The sequence below is a fragment of the Aristolochia californica genome, unplaced genomic scaffold (genome assembly GCF_029961685.1).
Source record: "Aristolochia californica isolate CCGP_79_NKW_82.1479 unplaced genomic scaffold, dmAriCali1.0.hap1 SCAF_12, whole genome shotgun sequence".
Lineage (NCBI taxonomy): Eukaryota > Viridiplantae > Streptophyta > Magnoliopsida > Piperales > Aristolochiaceae > Aristolochia > Aristolochia californica.
Window position 1 is genome coordinate 30,674,589 of NW_027181793.1, and position 24,663 is coordinate 30,699,251.

The 24,663-nt window shown below is 38.3% G+C and overlaps 2 protein-coding genes across 3 annotated transcripts; one reads left to right on the forward strand and one right to left on the reverse strand.

Annotated features, from left to right (window-relative positions):
* Window positions 1-447: 447 nt before the first annotated feature.
* Window positions 448-19,252, reverse strand: LOC137945418 (putative transcription elongation factor SPT5 homolog 1). The gene is made up of 22 exons (XM_068791301.1): window positions 18,744-19,252; window positions 13,279-13,517; window positions 13,038-13,184; window positions 12,799-12,960; window positions 12,641-12,724; window positions 9,918-9,988; window positions 9,451-9,811; window positions 9,213-9,368; window positions 9,020-9,117; window positions 8,263-8,311; window positions 8,030-8,182; window positions 7,808-7,951; window positions 7,622-7,712; window positions 7,307-7,477; window positions 7,164-7,212; window positions 6,956-7,050; window positions 2,915-2,993; window positions 1,920-1,974; window positions 1,722-1,833; window positions 1,493-1,636; window positions 889-989; window positions 448-752 (listed from the first exon to the last, which is right to left on the reverse strand). Exons 1-22 carry the CDS (start codon window positions 19,030-19,032, stop codon window positions 510-512), a joined length of 3,093 nt encoding a protein of 1,030 aa, XP_068647402.1. The 5' UTR covers window positions 19,033-19,252; the 3' UTR covers window positions 448-509.
* A 622-nt stretch (window positions 19,253-19,874) lies between these two features.
* Window positions 19,875-23,866, forward strand: LOC137945419 (serine/threonine protein phosphatase 2A 57 kDa regulatory subunit B' beta isoform-like). 2 transcript variants are annotated; one of them, XM_068791302.1, is made up of 2 exons: window positions 19,875-21,449; window positions 23,336-23,866. In XM_068791302.1, the coding sequence occupies exons 1-2, from the start codon at window positions 20,265-20,267 to the stop codon at window positions 23,717-23,719; spliced, it is 1,569 nt and encodes a 522-aa protein (XP_068647403.1). In that variant the 5' UTR covers window positions 19,875-20,264; the 3' UTR covers window positions 23,720-23,866. The 2 variants fall into 2 exon arrangements, with proteins under 2 accessions (XP_068647403.1, XP_068647404.1); XM_068791303.1 differs by having other exon boundaries at window positions 23,372-23,866.
* The last annotated feature ends 797 nt before the right edge of the window (window positions 23,867-24,663 follow it).

The following is a 24,663-nucleotide window of genomic DNA, read 5'->3' on the forward strand; positions in this document are numbered from 1 at the left end:
GAGTTAATTCGACTCGAAAGAAAAACAAGGTGAGTTCTTACAAAATAGAACTCTAACATAGCTGACGCATAAAACTCAGCCATTACCCTTTCTTCCAAACGCCATCAAACACCCAAGATACAGACGTTATCCAACTAATTTTGTTAGTCTAGTAAAAAATAACGCACCACCCATGTCCAATATAAAATCACTTACATCCATTTCAAGCTTGAACAAGGGGTGATTCTCTCTAATTGTACCCAAAATTAGACTGCATGGGCGTTCTCTATTCCTCTTTTTAGTTCATATCAGCTCAGGACGTTTTATTGTTACTTTTATTAATAATAAAACATCCAGTGGGTAGGAAGATGGCTACTGAATCGACAACGCTCACCCAGCAACGACGTTACGCCGTTGAACTGCTCTTTAATGTTCTAAAATCTAGGGCCTTTATGGAAGAATAAGGGAGAGCACAAAATCTAATTTCCCTGTGTACCTTGAGCAAAACTAGGAAATATACATTTTATCACTTAAGGAGCTAGTTTGGCAAGAATATCCATATCTAGAATTTTTACATCCAGTGTGTCGTCCACCTTAACGATGCCATCAGTACCATCTATACCAATAAGCTTTCCAGTCGCCCCACGCTGGGAACCGCTCATGATCTTAATCTTGTCTGATTTCTTAGGGACTACCATCTCCACTTCCGTTGGAAGGACTGCAACTGTATCTCCATTTCCAGACGAACCAAGGGCAACCTTGCAGGATCCGTCCTGTAAACAAATGGTCCAGTCAGTCAAGGGCAAATCTTGACCTTCTCTAAAAACAAACAGCTTCCGTCCAAGTCTAACGCACATACAAACAAATGAATTATTGTCATATAAACAAGATATAAAACTGAGTACATACCAAGAACACCTCTTTTACAACCCCAATAACAGAATCCTCTCCTGATCGGCGTACATTGATCAAAATATCAGGTAACAACCGATGTCCTTCACCATCACCGCCTGCCAAATCTCGTTCATAGATAAGTCAGACACCACTATAATTTGGAACTAATTCTGGAACAACAGTTGACTAAAAATTTAATAATCAAAAGTAAATGGAACACAAGTCACTGCATCAATAAATATAAATTATTATCTCAAGGCTTAAGCAGCATCTCTCATAGACTTCTCACCATCTTGCATTGTCAAAAGAATTCCGTTCCCATCCATTAATTAGTTTCTTTAAAAAAGAATTTTGTAATAAATTTGTACAGATGATTACAGGGACTGACTAGTTTCTAGAGGAAATAGAACAGACGCTAAGCAAGCTGGGTATTAACTTTACAAACTTTTTAGAGAAGCATACAAAAGAGCTACTTTCAAAAGAAGGATGATTTTCAAGAGGTGTGGACAGGAAAAAACAATGTAGAGTTACAAAATAACTACAGATTTTTTATCAAAGCCCAACCATATCTATAAAAAAACATGTGAATCAGAAAGAGAGAATAGAAAAAGAAACAGACCTATTGCAGGAGACATTAAGTCTAGACCAACATTGCCTGGTGTCATTGGCTGTCCACCAGGAGTACCTGGCAGATAGGAAGCAGAGCTAGGTGTCATTGGCTGGACACCAGGGGTTGATGGCAAGTATGGGCTTGGAGCATTTGCTGGACAGAAGCCAGATCAGAGTATCAGCACCGTAACTAATATGGATGTCCATTTATGAGTAAAAGAAAGTAAATTCAACAATACCATAGCTGTTTTCCCTAGGTGTTCCAGCATCACTAAAATTGCCACCAGGAGTGTTAGCCCAACCTGAACCAGGTGTCGGTGCTTCATATGGGCGTGCAGGGGGAGTTCCTGGCTGAGGTAAAATGCAGTCACTTTTTAAGTTTTCACTGCTAAACAAATTCTAAAAAAGGGCAAGAAAATTGATGCGCCAACTCTTACCTGATAGTGAGGACTGGTTCCCCATGAAGCAGGATTTCCATCCTCCCAATTGTCCCTGGTTTTGTTTGCCACATCGACAACAATGGTTAGAAAAGAACATTGTCAGCCATCAATTTGCAGTGTCAGCTATAAAAATTTGAGATTAGCAGCAGAAAGTAACATGTAAAAAATACAATGCAATGATCTTCACATTTGAAGATAGGATCATTTATGATTTCCATAACACAAGAAGAAACGCCTGGAAAAAATGCAATTGGTGCGTAAAAGACTAGCATGACTGGCATCAACACCATTGACGTCAACCTCACTGAGAATTCCATTTAAAGGACCACTGTTAACTTCCTAAGAAGTACAGCTGAAGATTGCATATCACCTAGACTACAGGGTTTATGGGATTCATTTTCTGAGTTATAAAGTACACTTGCAACAGAGAGGAGACTTATTAACCATTGCACAGTCCCCAATGATAGTCAACATAGTCAACCTCCAGATAGGTATCACCCTAAGTTATTGCTAACCCTGAGAAACTGAAACCATAAAGTGATGGCTGCATTAGATTATCAAGTACCACAGAAAGACAAGGTGAAATTACTTCTCAATGTTCAGCTCTTTAAATGGAATTACTTCTATAACTTCAGCAAAAATTGACAGTGACCAGTCCTTGCCACTATATGGCACTACTTGCCATGGGATGGCATAAAAACAGTAATAAAACCTCATGGCACATTTAACATATATTTGAAGAGATCCATGATCATACTCGCTCGATATCTCCAAATCTCTTGGAGCCACACTCCCAGATCAGCAGACTGCACTACAGATAATTTAACTAGAAACAGGATAGAGCAGCAATGTCTAGCTGAATGGGGCCCTAATACCCACTTTGCCCTTCCTAGTTGGCATTCTTATCTACTGCTTGGCTTCCCCAGCTCAATTTGTAATATTATTTTAACTTTCTTGCACATCATAAAAAATAAAAATATGCATTGACAAACCTTGCTGGACTCATAGGTGCATAAGGATTCCAGGCTCTGTCGCGCATTGGTGTTCTCATACCCTCATGAATGGGCGTAGCTGCAGAAAACATTAAGCATCATACCACACCAAGACATTAGAAAGTACATGTATAGTTTTCTCCCATGCAATCATACTGCATATGCATCAGCTGTTTTTTGTTTAAACAGGAAAAGAGCACCAATAATAGCATTCCCTACTCCACACAGGGAGGCAACATAAATTAACACTTAAAAAGGACATAACAGGCATTTGAGGCACAGAAGAGTAGCCACACTTAATGTATGGCGCAATGCTCAACTGGAGGTTAATATCTATTATTAACCTGTGACTGAAAAGAAAATCTATGACTGAAGACGTTATGACCGAAAACAATATCTAGAATTTACACTCTGCCTCTCCTAAAAGAAAACCCAGAGACATTAGCTAAAAGGTTACTTCCACCTCTCCTACGTTTTTTTAATATGAATTTTATTAATAATAAATATACAAAGATTACATCAAAACAAAGCAAATTACAATATCAGCATGTATTCATAATAAGTTTTTTTTTATGTGTCTTCCTTTTGCTGAAGTATCAGCTAATGTATTCCCTGATCTTAGTACGTGCATGAAACTAATTCGCATAGCTTGACTGAGTTCTGCTATTTGAAGAAATTGCCTGTCAAAATGCCATGGTGGGTTAGTTTCCCCTTTCACCCAGTTTATAACAATCTTGGAATCACCATCAACAATCAATGGCATGGACAATTTCTCACAGTAAAAGATGATTCCTCATAGAAGAGGGCAAAAATATGATAATAACATTTTCCATCATGATTGTGAAAAAAACCCTCCCACTACCCCTGTTCCTAGATTTCCTTGTGAACTTCCATCAATGTTGAGTACAGGTGCCCACTGGTGCTGGTGTCCACTCAACATTTTGATTAATCTGCAGTAGTAAAACCAGCAATTGTTTTCCAAATGCATCATACTCGCTGAGTTTGCTTGCAATTTGAGAAGGAGAGAGCCATGTGAACAGATTTCTCAATGACTCTCCCCATAGTGGAGGCCTTTGAGGCAAACATTTCATTTCTTTCCAGCCACAAGCACATGGAATTGCTAGTACAACTATCTTCCCAAGTAAAGAGCCCAAATTTGCTGTTGGAAATTGTGAAAATTATGCTATTCAATCAGCAAATGTAGTTAGATAAACCTTTCCCACTCTGAACTAGCGACACTGATTCAGTCGATGTCTCAGAACTGGTATTAACAAATGTCAGATTTTTTTTTAATGAATAAATGTCAGATTATTCTATCATTTAAAAAAAAGTCAAATCATTCCCATAAACACCCAGGCCAAAATCTTGACATTAACCAATGTGGAATTATTCCCACAAACAGGTTTAATCAAACAGTAAGAAAGAACCAAATTTCAATGCCCTACTTATCCAGTTAACACAGTAATAAAGAAGGTTACTTAGCTAGTTCACCAATTGGCACCTACTAAAATAAAACCAGATGGAGTATCACTTTGCTCATTCTCTGGCAAGAAATGGATATCTTTACCAATTTTTCAAGGTAGATTGTTAAATGGTTTCCAGTAACCCTCCCGGGAAAACAGAATAGAGGAAGGAACAGCAGAGCCTTCTAAGAAAACAGAGAACAACGAGGGGTAACAACAAGGAGGGGGGTGAGTATTCCCTCTTTTCTATTTTACCAGCGTGTTCACAGTCTTTCTGGGAGGCCTGACCTTTATTCTGCTCTCCATTGCCTTTTTCAAGAAAGGCTTGCGGGCCACTTCTCTCTCTTCTTTGAGAGAGATGAGAGAGGAACTATAGAGGGGGGCCACCTAGGTACCTAGGTACCTAGGTCCCCTCTTTTGAAAAAATATAAATACATTTTATTTGGTAGGTTCAAGTAAGGGTAAGCATTATGAAATTTGAAGGAAAGAGTAATTACCAATACCCAAGGAGGTATATAGTAACTTCACCAATTTGCATGGGATGAGCCTAATGAATCTTTTGAATCGGAAAGTTATTAAAGGTTGGCCTGGGAAAAAAGTGCTCGATTCCAACTGGATTATAATTAAAATATAAAGGAATCATTTTTTTAGAATGATAAGAGATTCTACTGAGTGGCAGTAATACACTGACCACAGGCCGAAGAGTAAAGCCTCGAATGAAGGGGGCATTATAACAAGAGAGTAGAGTCCAATGTGTCCTTAGAAATCTTGAGATAATAAGGGTGCACGCTGATCAGATTTGGGACGGGTTACTGAATACCTGAACATCCCCCACAAACAGGCCATAAATCTTGCAAGAGGGTTGGAAACCCAACCTCTCCTCACCCTATTTCCCTACTCCTGAACCTTGTCCCTGCATTCCTGGACGATCCCCGCATAGACCATGGCCCGTAACCTTATAAATAATAGAAAAATCGAAAAATACATAAAAAGTATATAAATAGATAAAAATAATAAAACCAAAAGAGTAGTACTAGTGTCATTTAGTGTTTTCTTGAGCTTTTTCATTTCCTAAATCCCGTTGTTAAAGTAAAGAGTAATTTTCTTCCAAACAAAGATGAAACAGAAACGTCTTTTTTAAATTCATAAAGAATAACACGGTAATAAGACCCATGGGCCAGGATAAAAAAAAAGCCGCACCTACAGTCAACTCCCACAGGATTTCTCGCATCACCCTATCCCGCTCCACAGAGTGAGGGGCCGACACTATTCCCGTTTGGTTTAAATCAAGTTCCCCATTTAGCCCGACTCATGTGCACCCTAGTCAGCATTACTATTTGCCAACAGGAACATGAGGCCAGCAAAATACAACACAATTAGCTAAAAGGAGTCATGCTTAAGGAAATAGATGTGTCTAAATGGGGCGCTATAAAATGATAATCCTAGTCATAGAGGTAAATGTTATATATCACACAATCTGCAACTAAACAGATCCCTAAAGATTAAATGGGTTAGCACTGTATTTCAGCCAAGAAAAACAAAAAATACATCACAGGATGAGACAGCTAAAAAGATCCCCAAAAATTAAACAGGCCCATATCATTTTTAGGCGAGAATTCAATTGCATCGTAGAGATTAAGTTTTTCAAAATTTTCAGGTTCTAGAGTGACTCAACAAACTCTTGACCTCTCCAATTTTTTCTTATCCAAACAGATACTACTACATGAACTCGCCAACTAACCGTGACAATACTGCTCAGAGGCTCTTTCCTAAATTTTATTAGAAGTATGACATTGTTAAAGTAAATAATTTCTTAACTGTCATTTCGAGAAATAAATAGGAAATAATTTGATAGAAGATATTCAACTTCAACAAATATATCAAGAGCACAAAATAAAATGATTATTTCCATGGAAGACTAAAACCATCAATTGAATAAAAAAGAAAAAGAAAAAGACTAAAAGCACCAACCATGAGCTTGGACACCAGCAATGATCTAACAAATTTTCGATGCTTTATAGAGGATTTAAAACAGCACAAAAAGACCAAATATCGAAGTTGGCAAAATAACATAAAGAGGACTAGGAATGGTGGCAGGGCCGTATTAACTGCATCTATAAGTACTAATCAGGGGTGACAACCAATCAGAACAACATGGCAGGAGTTGAAAGAGATTTTGCAAAGCACACACCAATCACATATAACAAGATATACTAATCCTAGTTGTTTTAGGATATACAATATTTAACATTATATAATTGTATAGCATGTAATTATGTCATAATAAATTAATTTTAAATGAGCTCAAGAAGTAAACAGTTACATGAGAGAATGAAAACATTATCATTCTGAAAATGTCAAAATGAGCTAGGACTGGTTAGTTCATAGCACCATGCAAGCTGATGTAATGAGTAGGCTTAAAACCACTGTATGAGGGAGTAAAGTACATGTAACTACCCAGAATAGGTTGCAAAACACATCCAGACCACAAATGGTACCACCTCTGAAAGAGGCAGTATAAAACTATATGCACAAGTTCAAGCAAACAGTTCAATATCAAAGATCTGTATTTGTGTACCTCCAGGATCTCTCATTGGAGTCATGAATGGGTGAAGTGGAGTACGTGATGGGTGCATAGGTGTCTCGCTTCCCATACTATACCGCGATGTGTCTCTGACACCAAAACAGGAATTAGTAAAAAAAACAAATACACCATCAGATATTAAGAAATGACAACATCAAACTGCATATCAGAAAATAAAGAAATTACTACAACAATTTCTCACCGGTATGAACTTGGTACAGAAACTGCATCTGTGATCAGATTGCGATTCACTGCATACCTCAAGAAGATTACAGTGATAAGTACAAAACAAAGATCATAGGAAAAAAAGTTCAGAGAGAGAAAGAGATAGGAAAGGAGACTTGCCTGTTACATGCTTCATCTGGGACTCTAGCTCAATCCGAACATCTTGGCCCTTAACTTCTAAAACACGTCCTCTGTAACCTTTAAAGGAACCCGACCTAATTTTTACCGTTGTACCAACTAAAGAATCGAATCTCCCCCCTCTTTGCCTTCCTCGAGCTGCATATTGTGTAGCTGCATATAGTGTTGAATAAATGTTACTAAAGAATGTTTTATTGAAAGAAACTAATCAAAAGCCTTAGATTAACATGTAAATGGGAGTAATAATTTCATATCGTGAAAAGGACCAATAAAATTTCAAGATAGACCCAGACATACAGTCTCTAGGTGGTTTATTAGGTGGCTGTGGCTGGGCATAAGTAGGTGAAGTTCTCAGATTGCCAAACCTTGAGGTCAGGGGATCAACACCCTGCAGTCATCATCCAGAAGGAAACACATATATTAGTTTATACAGAAGTTTCTTGTTTTATTCCCAGATCATAAAATATGAACTTAAAACAGTACATTTCTTTGATTGCCTCTGCGTACTCCACCAATAGCAACACATGCCTGGGCTTTCGCACAAATATAACCAGAATTCTGGTTGTAAAGTCTGTCGTAGATGAACAGCATCCCCCTATATATATGCTCCACCGGACCTTGCTTTCCCTGCCAAAAAATATTTTGAACAAATAAAATGTAAAATATAAATTATTTACCCAACACACAAAAATTGCCTAAACATACCATAGCATGTCCTTCAAGAATCTTCACAACATCTTTCGGTGACACAGTATTTCCATAGTGATCTTGAGCATTTGCTTTTTTTTCTATTTTAGCTTTTATCTCTCTCAACCGAACTCTGGCAGACTCTGGCCTCTCAGACACACCCTTCAGAACCTGAAAAAGGAAGGAATTGAGCAAAAGCAAACATAGCCTGAACAACAGAACCTCCATATTTGACTTTTGGCACCACTTACCTGAAATGCTTCACTTTCTACATGAATGATTACACCAAAACCCATATCACTGCAAGAAGTTCAGTTAAGAGTGCATTTAACAGACAAATATGAAGAGAAAGAAAAACAATTAATACCTTTTTTTTAAAGATAGCAAACATATGTATCTGACACAACCGACATTCAAGCAAGGAAATTTCATGCAAAGCAAATAAGGATAGAAAGAGAGGAAGCAGGTCTAAAGCAAAAGCAAATCAGGGTACTTCTCTAGAAACTTTAAAAGTGCAGACAGTTATAAACTACAGAATACAACTTAACAGTTGCAACGATGCTTAGTAATACATCAGACTTTACTTTTGGTTTGCACACCTATTAATACAAGAAACTAAATCGTAAATGGTGATGTATCTCATTTTACTAGAACAATGTATCAGCTGAATATCAGCTCTGCCACAAGAGTATGCATCACAGGTATAAAACTTGAATAAATAGAAGGTCATGATAAGTATAATATACAGTGTCAGTATGAGATTTAAGTCATCTCATCTCTGAGAATATAAATCACTCATTTCATTGTATAAATAATATTATCATTCAAAGCAAATTCTCCAAACTTAGACAAATTTCCAAAAAGTAAAAGTAAATATAATGCAAAGACAGCATCTTCAGAACTTTTGAATGGCTAAGCAAAAAATAATCTGTCAACCCAGTGGGAACTCACATGGTGTGAAAGAAACAATTTGTACATGTGAAAGAAACAATGGTTTGAAATGCATACTTGAGTAAAACAAGGTCATGTAGTTCATAATCCCCAATCTTTGTAATCCCTGAGGTGGTCTCAGAACTTTCCACCACATCATCTGCAAAGACACGGATCTGAAGAGAAACACATAAGCACAATTAGTTTTTGATTTGCTGGAAAGAAAATATCACCACTTTGGCCTTAGTTCAGTAAAGTAAAAAGCACATACATCTTCTCTAGTGGCATCAGACAAAATGATAAGCACATGGTCCTCAACCTTGAGCACCAAACCGGTAGCACCTTCATGAGCCCCAGAGACAACCTTCACATGATCACCAGGTTCAAAGTGCTTGCAGAGATCTCTCTCATTGACAGCAAGAGTTGCCTGCAGAGGAGCAAATCACATTGAGGTTTTTATAGATTTGAGAAGTATAAAATTATACAGAGAACTGTGGATGAGTAATTACTGGCAAACCAGATATTTTGGGTCTGATGTGAACATTTTCTTCATCCACTTTTTCAACCCATCCCTTCAGATTCTTGAGATCCCCTCTAATAACCACGACTGCGTCCCCCTTCAGGAAATGTCCTTTCTTTCTATTTGCAAGAAGAGTAGACAAATTCCTCAAAGCATTGGCACCAGCATCCATTTCATCCCCAGGCTTTTGAAATTTCTCAAGTTCATCAAAAGTTGGCTGAACATTCTGAGTACTAATCGATTTTGTTGACACTGTCTTGTGAAGAAACCCATCTCGAAACATCATAGTACCGACCATCTCATAATCCTCATGTAAAATTCTTTTGCGCTCCACCCGGATATTCATCTCTCTGTACATACAAAAAAAAAATGGAAACAGCAATTAGACAAGAAAAACTGAGACAAGGCAGGAACGAAAGGGGGAAGAGGGAGATAGACACAGAGAAAGAGACTTACTTTGCTTCATCAGCATTAAAAAGCCGTGGAGGAGGGAGAATGGCCTTTTTCTTGCCAACGTCTTTGCCATCCTAAAAAACAGGACAGGAAAGCAGTAATACAGTTGTTTAAGTAGAGAAGAAGTAAAACTCATCTGATACAAGGTAGCCTCGAAGACTACACCAAATTACTAAACGGTTGAAAAACATTATACAAAAGGCAGAACTTTACTTCACCCAAACAACTTTCTATCAATCACATGCTTCAGATACCAATAACGAGGTATGAATTTTTTTGTAACTTCAGCAACAGATCTTAGTTGTTAGGGTTAAACACATCGGCTTAAATTATTTGCATTCACAAACCATCATGTCCAACCAGTTGCAGGTTGAACATACTCCTTTTTTCTTTTTTAAATAGTGCTTCTCTTTTTTTCTTTCTATAATGAAAACTAGAAAAAATTTAAAAGTTTCTTATAATAATTCTGGTTCATGTTTCAATACCCAAACAACAGCTGAGCTGATCCATGTCAGAACTTTTTCATCTTGTTTTGTTCAAGACTCGAACTAGGTGGAAGCTGTGACATTGCTGACCAGTGCTAGACCCATGGCTGACCCACATCACCCCACTACATGAAGTGGAAGCAAAGCACGTCATCCATTGGGCTTACCCAAGATCACACTTACATTTTTTTAAAAATTATGGTCTAACACTACAGTTACAATGTGTTGGTATCACACAAATTGACAAACAAGAGTGTAGGCATATCTGCTCTTGCACTTATGAAACTCCAATTCTTTTCTGTTTTTCTTTTTTTAAAATTTTTCATAACAATGAAAAGAAGAATTTCCATTTAAGAGGACTCCAAACAGTGACAAGAGGACAAGACCAAGAAAAGAAAAATGCAACAAGAAAAATGAAATAAAGGCACTCCCAGGGCAGAACCAAGTCAAAGAGGGAGGGAGTCTACAGCAAGGTGCTTCTGAGAAACCCCCTCCCTAGCCAAAGAGTCTGCAATTTAGTTGGCACTTTTATGGGTGAGTCTCCTATAAAAGCTCAATTTCATCAAAATACATTAAAAGGCACCAGGAGATGTTTTGTCCCACTACCCACTCAATTTCAACAAAATAAGTTTAAAACACCCAAGAGGTTTTTTTCTGATTACCCACAGAGGAACTCCCTTCCACAATTAGAGTCAAAGTGAACCTCTTATCTTTGAGCACATCACCCCCACCAGCTGGACCCTAATTGCCCACAAGCTGACATCAAAGTTGAGCTTCAGGCATCCCACAAAAGGAGCAGTCCGAGTGGCCATACCATTTACCATGTAGTTAAAAAAATTGATTACTTGCCTCCAGTTTCTTTTTATAATAGCACTGGAGATATGGGAGGTGTCATGCAGCTTACTTTCCAAGAACAACACACAATGAGTTGCCGCTTCAATGATTCCCCCAACAGATTTTGCTTACCTTAAAAAATCAGTCAGTTTCTTTCTTTCCAAATATTTTAAACAATTGCAACAAAAGACAGATTCCAAAACTTTTTCCCAGTTTTACCCAATGATGAGTAGACAATTTGTTCGAGGAGAGAGTACAGGGAGCATGGAAGCCAATATTGTAGACCAAATCTAGAAAGAAAAGTACCCCAAATCTGTTTTGAGAAGGGACAATGGAGGAAGAAGTGATCCACATTCTCAAGGGTGTGTTACCACAAAGTTTACAGTTATGAAAGATTCTCTCTGTGTTTGACCAGTTTTAGCAATTAATTCTTGCACTTAAAAATTTACAGAGCTTTTGCGATATACCTGAGTTACAGAGGAAACATGTCTTAAGTAGACAATTTTAACAGCAATTTAATATACCATTCCACTCCAACAAGAAGTGATGCTGTCAAAAACTTTGATAGTCCTCTTATTCTATTATTTTGAGTCAATAAAATTCAACAGAGACAGTTGAAAGTCCTTCCCTGAGGTCTTTTTTTTTTAAAGGTCCCTTCACCATGGCCTGTTTTTTTTTTTTTTGAAATGGTCCTTCTCCAAGGCCTTCAGTTTTGCTTTAACAATTTTTACTAAAGAACTGGAATCAGCAGCTATTATTTGTTGAGTTCCAGAAAGGAAATTGCCTCCAGTCACCTTTTGCACTTGATTAAAGTCATTTGTGGTCTTGAAACCTGGGCAGTGCAAATTGCACCAGACAGTCACTGGCTAGAAGCAGTGCCTCTCATTAACATCTTGTTAGTATGTGCACCTATTCAATTGACTATATTACTAATGGTATATGATCTTCTTCCCAAAGTTATCATTTAGATGATTTCTTTTTGCCTCCACCTACCCTCCGAGGGAGCTCCTGCAACCTCTTCTCTCTGTTCAACGAAAAATTTTAAAAATGATTTTTAGACCAGGTACATGCCATTAAAGCCTAAGAAGAAAGAAAGAACTGATCATCCTCCAGGAAAATCTTGACACGTCCCTCACAGCAGCTTCACATCCTTGCCCCCTCAGATGAACACCAACTGGCATCTCTTCCTTTCATCATGATATTCACTTAACAAACAAACATTTGCTATTGACACAATAAAATATGGTGGAAAGAGAGCTACGATACTAAAACTTACCATTACTAAATAAGAGATACCACCCATTTTTAAATAATTAAACACCAGCTCTAGTAAAAAGTACAAAATATTAAAGGTCACCAACCAATCTAAAAGCATAAAACATTCAGAAATATATAAGGAGAACTAACCAATTTATTAACAATAGCTTGCAAATCAAGCCTGGGAACTAGCTGAACTGTAACTTTTTGACGCACATTATCCACATCTACAACCTGAAGAATTGGAATGTATATTAGAATGAGAAAAAGTTGAGGCAATCATGAATGACAATGTAATAGCACCTTACTTTAGCAAGATCTCCTTTGTAAGTTCCAATCTTCATCCGCACCCAGGCATCTTTTGACAGATCAATGGATTTGCTTTCCACTGAAAGAACCTCGGTCATTTCTTTGATGGGCACAATCGTTATCTTTGCAGTAGAAAAGATATTCCTGAGACCTCGGCAAGCCTGAATATCCATACATGCTAGGGCATGAGCTTAATAGAAAGTTTCAAGAATCAACAACCAACAGACTTCAGGCTTACCTCCTTAACATGGGCTTCTTTCTCTGCCTCGACATAAATGTAATTCTTTAGATGATCAAGTGCAATAGCTGATCTAATTTGCAGCTCAGATCCTTTGTCTATGTACTTCTGCATAAGGCAAACTGCAACTTCTCTCTCACGGCCCATCTGAAATAGTAAACCAACAAGTTCATTATGATTTAGTGCTTTGTTATTTATCTGTGTGTGAGTGAGGTAGAATGTGAGATGGAAAATGCCATACCGCACATTTGACCATCCACAACTTGGGATCTTTCACTGATGGCAGAAGAGCTTGCTGCTCAACATCTGTTGTCTCCTCATCAAAATCTCCGTGAATTGACCTCATAGAATATCTTTCTTGAATTTGTCTCTCAAGTGCATCAACATCCTCTTGCTCTTCCTCTTCAGCCACAAATGGGCGACGGTGTACACGCCTATCCTCCTCTTCATCTCCTAGGTCGGTAGCTTGTTCTATAAAATCTGGAGTCCAAAGAGGACAAGTTAGTAAAAGGAAAAATAGCAAGTAAAAGCAATCTTGGTAAGGAGTATACATCAGAATGGTAGAACTCCTTAGAAGGCACTTCTAGAAGCTGACGATTCTCACCCTTGACAATCAGAATCCAGTATTTATCAAATCAATAACAAACTGAATTTCTGAATCCAATATTTAAAGTTGAAATGGATTAAATCAAAATCCATATTAGGTAAGCAATTTCTAAAAGCCTACATATTCTAAATTTGCCATTTCAAGTTCCACTATTTCTAAAAGAAATAATAAATAACAAAAGCCCTTAATGATTGAAAGGCATGTGTATCTCATGTGACCCCTTAAGTGAGGGGGAAGTCAGAGATGAGTCTCATAATTAAATAAATAACTCTTTTTTCTCAAGAAATTTAAGTCCAGATTAATATAGAGGGAAAATAGAAAAGAATATACACATACATTTGCCTCTTTAGAGATTCTTTAGTTAGCTATTGAAAAAATTCAAAAAGAATATATTACCAAAATTTCCAACCAAACTCACTATGCTATACAAGCTCAGAGTCTCCAAAAAGGACATGTCACCTTGCTTCTCATATTGCATTTCCAGAAATAAAATAAAACTAGACCTGTTTTAGAACTAGTGGATATTTTTATAATTTTACAAGCAAATAAGAGATAAAATGCTGCAACATCATTATAGTGAGCCAAATGACCATCAACAGGTGAATCCTCGTTTGCCTTGCCTAAGAAAATTCAAGTTCTTTTTTCACTGAGGTTTTCCAGCAGTACCACAAGGCATCAAGTTCCAACCGGTTTGAAACTTCATGAATACATTACAATCTAGACCAATGTTGAATTTATGGAAAAGCGAAATACTTAATTGACTTATTGTAATCAGAGTACATGAACCTCTACTTATAATAGAGGAAGGTAGTAGAGTCCAATTACAATTAAACTATCTTTGTCCCAATTACACCCAAACTCTAACACTTAAAGATAAATCCTAGCATAATTAAATAACCCAATATAAATAGAAGACTAACATGACTAAAAACACCTTTAAACTGAAACTCTTCTGTGAGACCTGCTTCCATAATAATTTTGGCTTTGTTAGACTTCTTATTGGGTAAGACTCCTCATGTGATCATGATGGGTCCCACCAGCTCGTGTGATCATGGTGGGTCCATATCTTATGGGCTTGGGCCCATCTTCCAACACACTTAGATATGTGGGCCTTCCTTGGTCATGTGGGCTTGGGCCCATCTTCCAACACACTTGGATGTGTGGGCCTTCCTTGGTCGTGTGGCCTTGGGCCTATCTTCCAACAACCAAGAAGTCTAGTAGAACAAAGCTCACATTTATGTCATAAAGATAGAACACACTGGAATCAGGATGGTCCCTTTGGATCATCTTCCTCCTTGGACAGGCAACGTTGATTACACATCAACTTAATAAAACGGCGATGAGAACAACAGATTGGAGATCCTTCGTCTGCATCCCTTCAAGTATTGCCAAAAACTTCATATCCAAGTGCAAAATGGACAATATATAAAAAAAAAAAACAGCTAAATAAGATGATTTGGGCAGCAGAAAAAAAGATTCAGCAACATATCGAAGATCCTTCATCCACATCCCTCATGTCCCAAACTTCATATCCACGTTTAGAGGAGCCACTGTCAAAAAAGTGCTCAAGAAGACAATCAAGGAAGCAGAGAAAAAAATCAGCTTCATAACGCAATGAGAAATCTCAAAATTATTATGCTCTTGCCTTCACAGAGAGAAACCATGGAAACCACAATGGAGCATGAGCAACCATCATTCATAATAGATGCCTCACTCACAAAGCCAATAATGACTACCTCCCAAATACAAGTATGCACTATCAGAATTTGGGAGGCATTAAATGCTTGCATCTGATCCCAGGGTTCACTACCTCAGACACAAACTTTGGTTGATCTCCCTCTTCAATCTATGGCTGAAAAAAATGTATTCACGAATTAAAGGAAGCTGCACTTTGCTAGGAATCGGCCCATACAACTTCAAGACCTACGAGTTCTGGCTCCAATCTGGGTCAACATTAGAGATTATCCCTCTGCAATTGTGGAATGAGGAAGTACTTTGTCCAATTGTCTGCATTAGTGGTGTGCCAGTTGATTTTGATAGAAAAGATTTGCAAGGAAACCACTTTGACAAGGGCAAGGATTCTCACCCAGACACCCTTCTCAGGAGAAATCATGATCCCCTTGGAGGAAAATGGACAGACTTACCAAGTTAAAATCACTAAAGACCCCCTTGAAAAAGTTGCTACCCCCAACCTGAGACAAGCACCAAAAAGAACCTAGACTTCTCACCCTGGACACCCTTCTCAGGAGAAATCTTGATCCCTTGGAAGAAAATGGACAAAGTTACCAAGTTAAAATCACTAAAGACCCCCCTTGAAGCTGCTACCCCCAGCCTGCGACAAGCACCATAAAGAACCTAGACTTCTCACCCGGACACAATTCTCAGGAGAAATCTTGATCCTTGGAGGAAAATGGACAGACTTACCAAGTTAAAATCATTAACAACCCCCCCCCCCCCCCCCCCCCCCCCCTGAAGCTGCTACCCCCAGCCTGAGACAAGCACCCTAAAGAACCTAGCCAAACAATTGGCTAACGAGAGAAAGATCGAGTGGTAATAATTCAGTAGTTTGTAGACATTTCCCAGCCAACCAACTTTTGATGATCTGATTCTGCTGGTCCAGCCTCGAATTTTTCAACTCCGAGTTTGTTGTTGAGGTATCTGAGAAGGGGTGTAAATTTTGATTTTCAAGATTTGGATTGACTTCTTGTACGGCCCCTTCTAGAGTGGCCTTCTACCCTTGAGCAGCCCAATGCTAGCGCTCCATTCACAAACGTTGATCATCTCAGACCAAGTCATAGATAATGAGTTACTGAGGTCCACAAAGAAAGAAAGGAGCCAGTCCTAGCAGCCCCAAAGACCAAACCGCCTTACTCGCTTAACTCAAGCACTCCCTCGATTAAAATCCAAGAATCCTTTTCCCAAGCAGAAATAAAGCAAAAACAAATCCCCCCAAGAAAAAGCCGGGCTGGCACCAACTTCCTCTCAATCTCCTTCCTCAAGAGAAAGTCCAAGCAAGAGAAATGAGTCAAGACCAAGACCCATGCTATAAGCACCACATGACATTCTCAGTATGAAGTTAAAGAAGCTCAAAGATGCAATTGATCTCTCAAAAGATTCTCCTAACTCAGCAACAAATCTCCACTTCTTCCTCAAAAATCAAAATCCTACCACCACCACTTTCAGATCATATCATGTTCAGGAGTGTATGGCTTAGCCATGAAAAGAACCATTATCATAGAACTATTCAAAAACATCAAGTTTTGGCAGTATTCATCCAAGAAAATAAACTATCCATGGCATCTGATGCAATGATCAAAGACTTATAGCACAAATCAACTCCTAGTTGGAAGGATTAAATGATAATGGCTCCTCTGGAGAAATTTTAATCATCTCGGATAACATAAAACTCAAAGCCTTGACTCTCAGTTAAGATCCAAATCTGAAATCCCCTTTTCTGAAAAGGTATGGGGTTCAAAGAAGGAAGGAGAAGTGTTTCACGGGCATGAAATCAGGAGCCTATTGCTATGATACCATGTTAGGAAATGAGATATAGAAGAGTGAGAGAAGAGAGGAAGAGGAAAAAGGAAAAAGAAGATGCTAGAAGACAGCTAGAGAGGAGCTCGCTGGGGATCAGAATTTTACCTCTGATGCCTTTTATTCATTTATCTGTGTTTGAGGTACCATGACATATATACCCCTAAATCCCAACCTACACCTCTAAATTAAATAAATGGACCATAGATACATCTAAACATGCTGAGCAAGATAATACCCTTACTGGTAAATACAGACCATGTAAAAAGACCAAAATGCCGCTTATACTACTTTCTAGCACATCTCAAGGTTGAATTCATTCATGCCAGGGTAGGTTCTCTGTATTGCAATACAAGTTATCTCCAAAAGGGACAAATTTGCATTGCTGGCTGTTTCTGTCTATGGCCAACCCAATCAGATTCTATACAACGCAAGAATGACATACAAGATTGAAGCTTGGCCACTACCTTGTATACTGGGAAGAAACTTTAATGTGGTGAGAATCTGTTCAGAAAGATCCAATGCCCCATAACAACAAACTCCTCAATGAGAACTTTCTCTAGTTTTATGAGTGACAATAATCTGATTGATATCTCATTGCCAAGAGCAATTTTTACATGGACAAAAAAGAGAAGATCCCTGACAATGATAAAAAAATTAACAGATTTTAGCTACCCAATCATGGATTGGACACTTCCCCTCGATGCCAGTAGAAACCAAACCTTTTCAAAGGGAAAGTTGAAACGCGGGTACACAATGGATTTCTATAAAAAAAGTTGGATTTTCCTTCAGAGATACACAATGGGAAATGGTTGAAGATAAAAGGTTGGTCAAAGCAAGTTTTTAGCACTTTGGAGAAGAGAAAGTTAACCTCCTTATGAAAGTTCAAGAGATAGAATGTTTGGAGGAAGTCGTCCCCAATAGAACGAAGAGATTGCTGGTTGTGCTGTTTTGTAGGAATCTTGGACTGTGTAATGAATCAAGAGCTAATTTATTAGAAAGAGTAAGCTCATTTCAAGTAGCCAAAAAATGGTGACGCAAACAAGTTCCCCCCCCACCCATGGCAGAGTAAATTCAATACTCACCTTGACGGTGCTTCCTTTATCTCTAATTTCAGTCCAACTTGTAACTCCTTACCTTTGCAAAGTATACACGGATGATCTTCCTTAAAAGCCTTAGAATACAAACGAAACCAAATATTTGGAACTAGTTGCAGAAACATTAGAGACGAGTAATATACGCAACAAATCTCAAGTACATCCATTTAGCAAAAAGTGCAGTTGGTAATGATAATGAAAAAACAGAAGGACAAATGCCCACTGTCGTAGCTGTAAAATTCGGGATTCATCACATTCGAGATTACTCAAAAAACTAGACGACGGAACAGAAAATAAAAGGGTGTCTAATGCTAAAGAAGAAGAATAAACAACGCCAGCGACGGTAGAGCAGAGAGAGGTAGTACAAGTCAGCCGCCAAAAGGGCAACTAAAACAAATAGCTTGATCACTCTATTCTGACGCATAAATTACCCAGTTCCCACAAGGCAAACAGACAAATGTTAAGTACCTTCGTCCCCATCTTCCTCCTCTAATTCCTCATCGCTATCAACAGCCGCCTCCATGTCTATGAAATGAGAGGCCCGTCCCATCTGCTTTCGTTTGCGAGGGTTTACAACACCCTCGTCCTCATAATCCTCTTCTTCGTCCTCATCGTCATCTTCAATGGCCGCATCATCAATGAATTCAGATCTCCGACGTTTTTTGCTCGACCCCCCTCGATCATCGTCGTCTTCTTCGTAATCATTGTCCTCGTCCTCGAGTTCGTCTTCGGCGTCTTCGTCACGGCGGCGAGGCATGGCCGCAGATGCGCTAGGGTTTAGATACGTAGAACAGAGAAGTGAAAAATAAATTAAGGGCAACAAATAAAATCCTCAGGCTGGTAGAGTGGGAGAACGAGAAGTGGAAAAGTGAGAAGGCGGTGGAAGAAGACGAAAGGACACGACTGATTTCGATCTCCAGCTTCGTCTCTCTACTCTCTACGTTCTGTCTTCTCCGTGTGCGGATTTTTCACCGCGGTATCGCTAGAGCTGGGTGTTGCTACTAGGCCTGGCATGCGGTTCGGTTCCTCGAGCTTTGGTAACCGTCTTGGACACTGGATCCCCAAGACAGACTGATGCATCCAAATTTCAGCCCAAACCCATATTCATATATGCGTAGACTAACTCGTGCACATGCAAGTACACAAGCAGACCCATATTCATATATGCGTGGACTAACATGTGCACATGCAACAACTATGTGACAAATTGATACCTAGGTCACTTGTGTCATAAATGTGGGATACATACGAGTCAGGCTCAGCCAAGTTCGAGCATGTTTACTATTTTTCACACTTTTTAAGGTTGGTACATTACAAATGTAGAAAAATATTTTTAATAATTTATATTTATCTTCTTATTTTATTTATTTTTCAAAAATTACAATTATACACAAATTTTGCAATTATTTCCTTATGTGAAAACTACAAAAATTGCCATTGCGTCATTTTTCTTTAGGTTTTAATTTGATAAGATCGACGAGAGAAAATATCAGCACCGTTTTCGTCATTCCATTGAAAAATAAACTGGATTCTGTATTTGATGAATATTACGGCATTATCGATTTTTAAAAAAAATTTCGTCATCATTGTCTTCCGCCTCTTGCAGGCGCTTTCTTCGATTTTCGGAATTCTCGATTGCCTGAGAACCTCAAGTCGTCGAACTCGGTCGCTGCAAATAATCTCCGTGTCGTAGGATTTTAGCCGGGCGTCGCCGATCTCTAGCGAATGGTTTCTCTGGTGTGTTTCTCCGGCGGTCGTGTTTCGCCGGGCATTGATCCGAAATCGGTACCCTTTTTTTTCTCTCTCATTCTTACAGATCCGTAAAGTCGTTCTCTCGAGGTCTGACCCGGAGGTTGCCCCTCAGAGTTGTGTTTGTTTTGTTGCTTTTTTATGTTGATGGTTTTCTGGAGTCCGGCACCGCGAGATTGATTGCATCAGATCTATTTCAGTTGTTTTTGGAATTAGGATTCTGGTTTGGAGAAAAGAAACATGTTTAATAAAATTATTAAACGTGGCCACCGGAAGATCAAAGCCGATGCCAATGAACCGGCGGTATTCTCTTACGAATCTTCCGCCGCGTACCGAAGTTCTCATCCGGGCCCAACCATTAACCATGCTTCTCGGACGACTCTCGCGTCCTCTGTGGCCAATTCGCAGCCGAGCCCCGTCGTGGCCCCGACTCCGGCGCCTGATCGCGGGCCACTCTCCCCCTCCGCCGTTGAGACCCTTCCGTACTTCCGTGACGTGGCCGCCTCCGACCGGCCAGTGCTCTTCCTCCGGAAACTTCAACTCTGTTCCATCCTTTTCGATTTTTCCGATACACTGAAATCCGTCCGAGAGAAAGAAACTAAACGCCAGACGCTTCTTGAACTCGTCGATTACATCCAATCGGGTTCCAACAAAATCAGTGAACAAATTCAAGAGGAACTAATCTGTATGCTCTCTATCAATATTTTCCGGTGCCTCCCTCCTGCTTCTCACGAGAACACTGGCTCCGAAAATACTGACCCTGAAGAGGAGGAGCCTTACCTGGACCCATCCTGGCCGCACCTCCAAATCATATACGAGCTTCTCTTACGCTATATTATTTCATCCGACACTGATACGAAGATTGCAAAACGCTACATTGATCATTCGTTTGTTTTGAAATTGCTTGATCTGTTTGATTCAGAGGATCCCCGTGAGCGTGAGTACTTAAAAACCATACTCCACCGGATCTACGGCAAGTTTATGGTGCACCGGCCCTTTATCCGCAAGGCTATCAATAACATCTTTTATCGATTTATATTTGAGACAGAGAGACATAGTGGAATTGGAGAGTTTTTAGAGATTCTTGGCAGTATAATTAATGGGTTTGCTCTGCCAATGAAGGAAGAGCATAAGCTGTTTCTTGTTAGGGCACTTCTTCCTCTTCATAAGCCCAAGGCGCTTGCTCTGTATCATCAGCAACTCTCATATTGTATTGTGCAGTTTGTGGAGAAAGATTATAAGCTGGCTGACACGGTCATTAAGGGATTACTGAAGTATTGGCCTCTTACCAATTGTCAGAAGGAGGTTTTATTTTTGGGGGAGTTGGAGGAAGTTTTGGAAGCAACTCAATCTGCAGAGTTTCAGAAATGCATAGTCCCTCTTTTTAGACAAATTGGTCGTTGTCTCAATAGTTCTCATTTCCAGGTAAGGAACCTTTTGCACAAGTCTTTTTCTTTGGGACATGGATGCAGTATTTGGCTGAGATAATAATTCTGATGTTGCGTCCTTGTGAGAGATGTAAATTCTTCTTGTTTTGGTTCAGTGATTAGTTTCTTTATTTGAAGTTCTTTAGGTACATGAGAAACATCTGTATTCTGTGCTATGTGAGAGGGTGTTTTTTGTATGTTGTTTACCCCGCGCACACACCCACCCCTTATCCCTGGTGAAAAATGAACTCTAGACCTCACATTAACCTCACATTAAAAAACTCTCAAGTTACCTCTGTGCCAAAGGCCCATGCGTGAGTGGCTTTAATAATTGGGATTGATTTACCATGTAGGATAGTAAGTTTTGATTCAATATTTGAGTAGAGGCTGTTGACTCATCATCATTTTTCTGCCATTAAGGTGTAGCTTGTGATGGTGCTTTTGCGTTGTTTATTTTTTTCAGAACTTTATTTGATAACTGTTCTTATCAGAGTTTTTTTGTGATACCTCGTTGCACTTCTTTTTTTTTAAATGTGTAAAGTTTCCTATTTTTATGTGTTATTCCACATGCATCGTTGTCATTCCTGAACTTTTGATATACATATCTCAATAACCAAGTAATTGTTTTCTAGGAAACAATTTTAATGCTGGTTGCATGGGCTCTTTCTAACATTAATATGGGTTTTTGATTTTTTCCCAAAATATATTTAGATCCATTATTGGTATTGTAATTGGTAATCAGTAATTAGAAATCCTCTTTTGGTGATGTAATACCACAATATGGTTTGCCATGGCCTTTTTTTTTTTTTTTAGCTCCAATTTTCAAGTGTTATTATCAAATTAGTTAGGTGTTGTGTACTGCTTCTTTAATTTTTCCAGGACCATTGTATTAGAAAGACACAAGAAAAATATCCTCTTTGCATGGATCCTAAAAAATGCCTGGAAAACATTAGGATTAAAGAAGCATACGAAATTCTCAACTGTGTAAAACTTACACTGATTGGCCATAGTCCTATGGTTGATGTCTTCTCCTTGGTTTGAATGAGTAGAGTTGATGTCGTGATCACTGAATAGCCTGGACACTGTTGTAGCTTCCAAGCACAGCCTAATTCAGTAGCCTTTCATCCTAGGTTACTCTTCTGGCCTTCAGTGTAGTCAGCAATTCCACCTGGAGGATACAGAAGTTCTAATGTATAAAATGCGGTCTTCATGATGAATCGTTTCATTAACTATCTGACTTACATTGAGAACTAAGACATTACTGAGATTACTGAGGTATCCTGTATAACCTAGGCATTTTCTTTGAACTTCCTAGGGCTAATAAACATTCAACTCTGAGGTACCATAAACATAAGACTTTGGTGAACGAGTCATGCTTTTCCTTGTACCTCCAATTCTGGCTGCAGTATTCTTTATATATGTAGCTGTTGCTTTTTCAATAGCTATTGGGAGTATTAAGTGGTTCCATGTGATTCTTTTTAATGCAAACAGTTGCTTTTTTATCTTTGATGACTTTTGCTTAGTTTTGTTTTCCTATTTGTTATTAATCAAAGTTTTGTCTATTATTACTTATCCACCTGGAGGCGACCACATATATCGTGGTTAAAGTGGCAGGTAATACTAAATTTCAATGCTAGCATACTTGGCAGAGTTTGTGTTTATATGCAGAAGTCTGTTTATTTGATTGTTGTGCATTTCTAACATGTGATGCGGTATGGAACTAAAGATTTTTGCTGGATTATTGCAATGTTTATTCGAATGGTCGTTTGAAAATCCAATATGAGTTGTTACCTTTTTTTTTATCAAAAAGTATCTTTCATTTATTTTCTAGTTAGTGATTGGCAAGATCTATGTGTTTTGTCTGATTGAAATTCATTTTTTCAGAATAGTTTTTACAAGCAAAATGAGTGTACATGGCAGGTTGCAGAGCGGACCCTATTTCTTTGGAACAACGATCATTTAGTGAATCTTATGGCCCAAAACCGGGTTGTGATTTTCCCCATAATCTTTGAATCACTTGAGAAGAACATGCAAAACCACTGGAACCAGGCTGTTCATGGGCTGACAACAAATGTGCGAAAGATGTTTCTGGAGATGGATTGCGAACTGTTTGAAGAGTGTCAAAGACAGTATTTAGAGAAACAGGCCAACGCCAAAGAGTTGGAAGAGCAACGGGAACTGACATGGAAGAGACTGGAAGCTCTTATTGCGGCCAAATCTGGTGCAGAAGAGATGGAGATGGAGATGGAGATGATTTTGGTTAGTTAGGGGTAGACCACGATCGAGAATTTGCGCCTTCGTTCTTTCAGTCACTGTCCCAATTGGATGTGACTTATATCTCTCCCGACTGGGGAAATGCAGGGATTATTTGTAACTCAAAAGTGTATCATCATTCAGTGGTAATGTGATTGTCAATGAAAAGCTATTTTTATCTCATTTGAGTTGCCTTCTCTCTTTCTTTCTCATTTAATGTTTGCTGATGCTTTTCCGGGTATTTTAGATCTTATAGGAGAATATCGTTTTCTATCTTCTCAAACATAAACGATTTAGGAATGATTTGCTCAATATTGACAAAAAGTAAAACCAAATAACTGCAATGTTATTTATTTATCAATTAGCTAACTTGGCTAACAAATGTTGATTATAGGGAGGTCCATCTTCCCTTAATGTGAGGTTGGGTTGTTTGATTATGTCTAGATGTGTAACATTTAGTATTAATAACCTTTAGGCTTTGTTAGTGTATTTTTCAAAAAATATTGGAAAAATATTTTTAGTAAAAATAAGGGACAATTAGTGTTTTATATTTTTTATAAATATTTTTCTAATTGAAAATTTTTACTAGGAAAATCATATAATTTTTCAGGTAAGATTTTCTAACCAAAATGGGTCGGAAAACTATATGAAAAATTTATGAATAAACATTTGACATTGATGTTGTAATACTTTCAACACAAGGTAAATTTTTATGACAATTTTGTATTTGGTAATTTATTTTATTAAAAATTTATTGGACAAGGGTGGTAATGTACGGAATTGATTATTAATTTAAATTTATTTTATAGGAAAAGACAACTTATAGGTCCATTTAATTTAATTTAATTTTTTATTTTTTTTATAAAATTTCATATAATTTCTCAGTAATTCACTAATAAGATTTTATGTGAAGGTTTCCTATAAATGTGTATTATAGGGAAAAAATATTTTAAACTTTT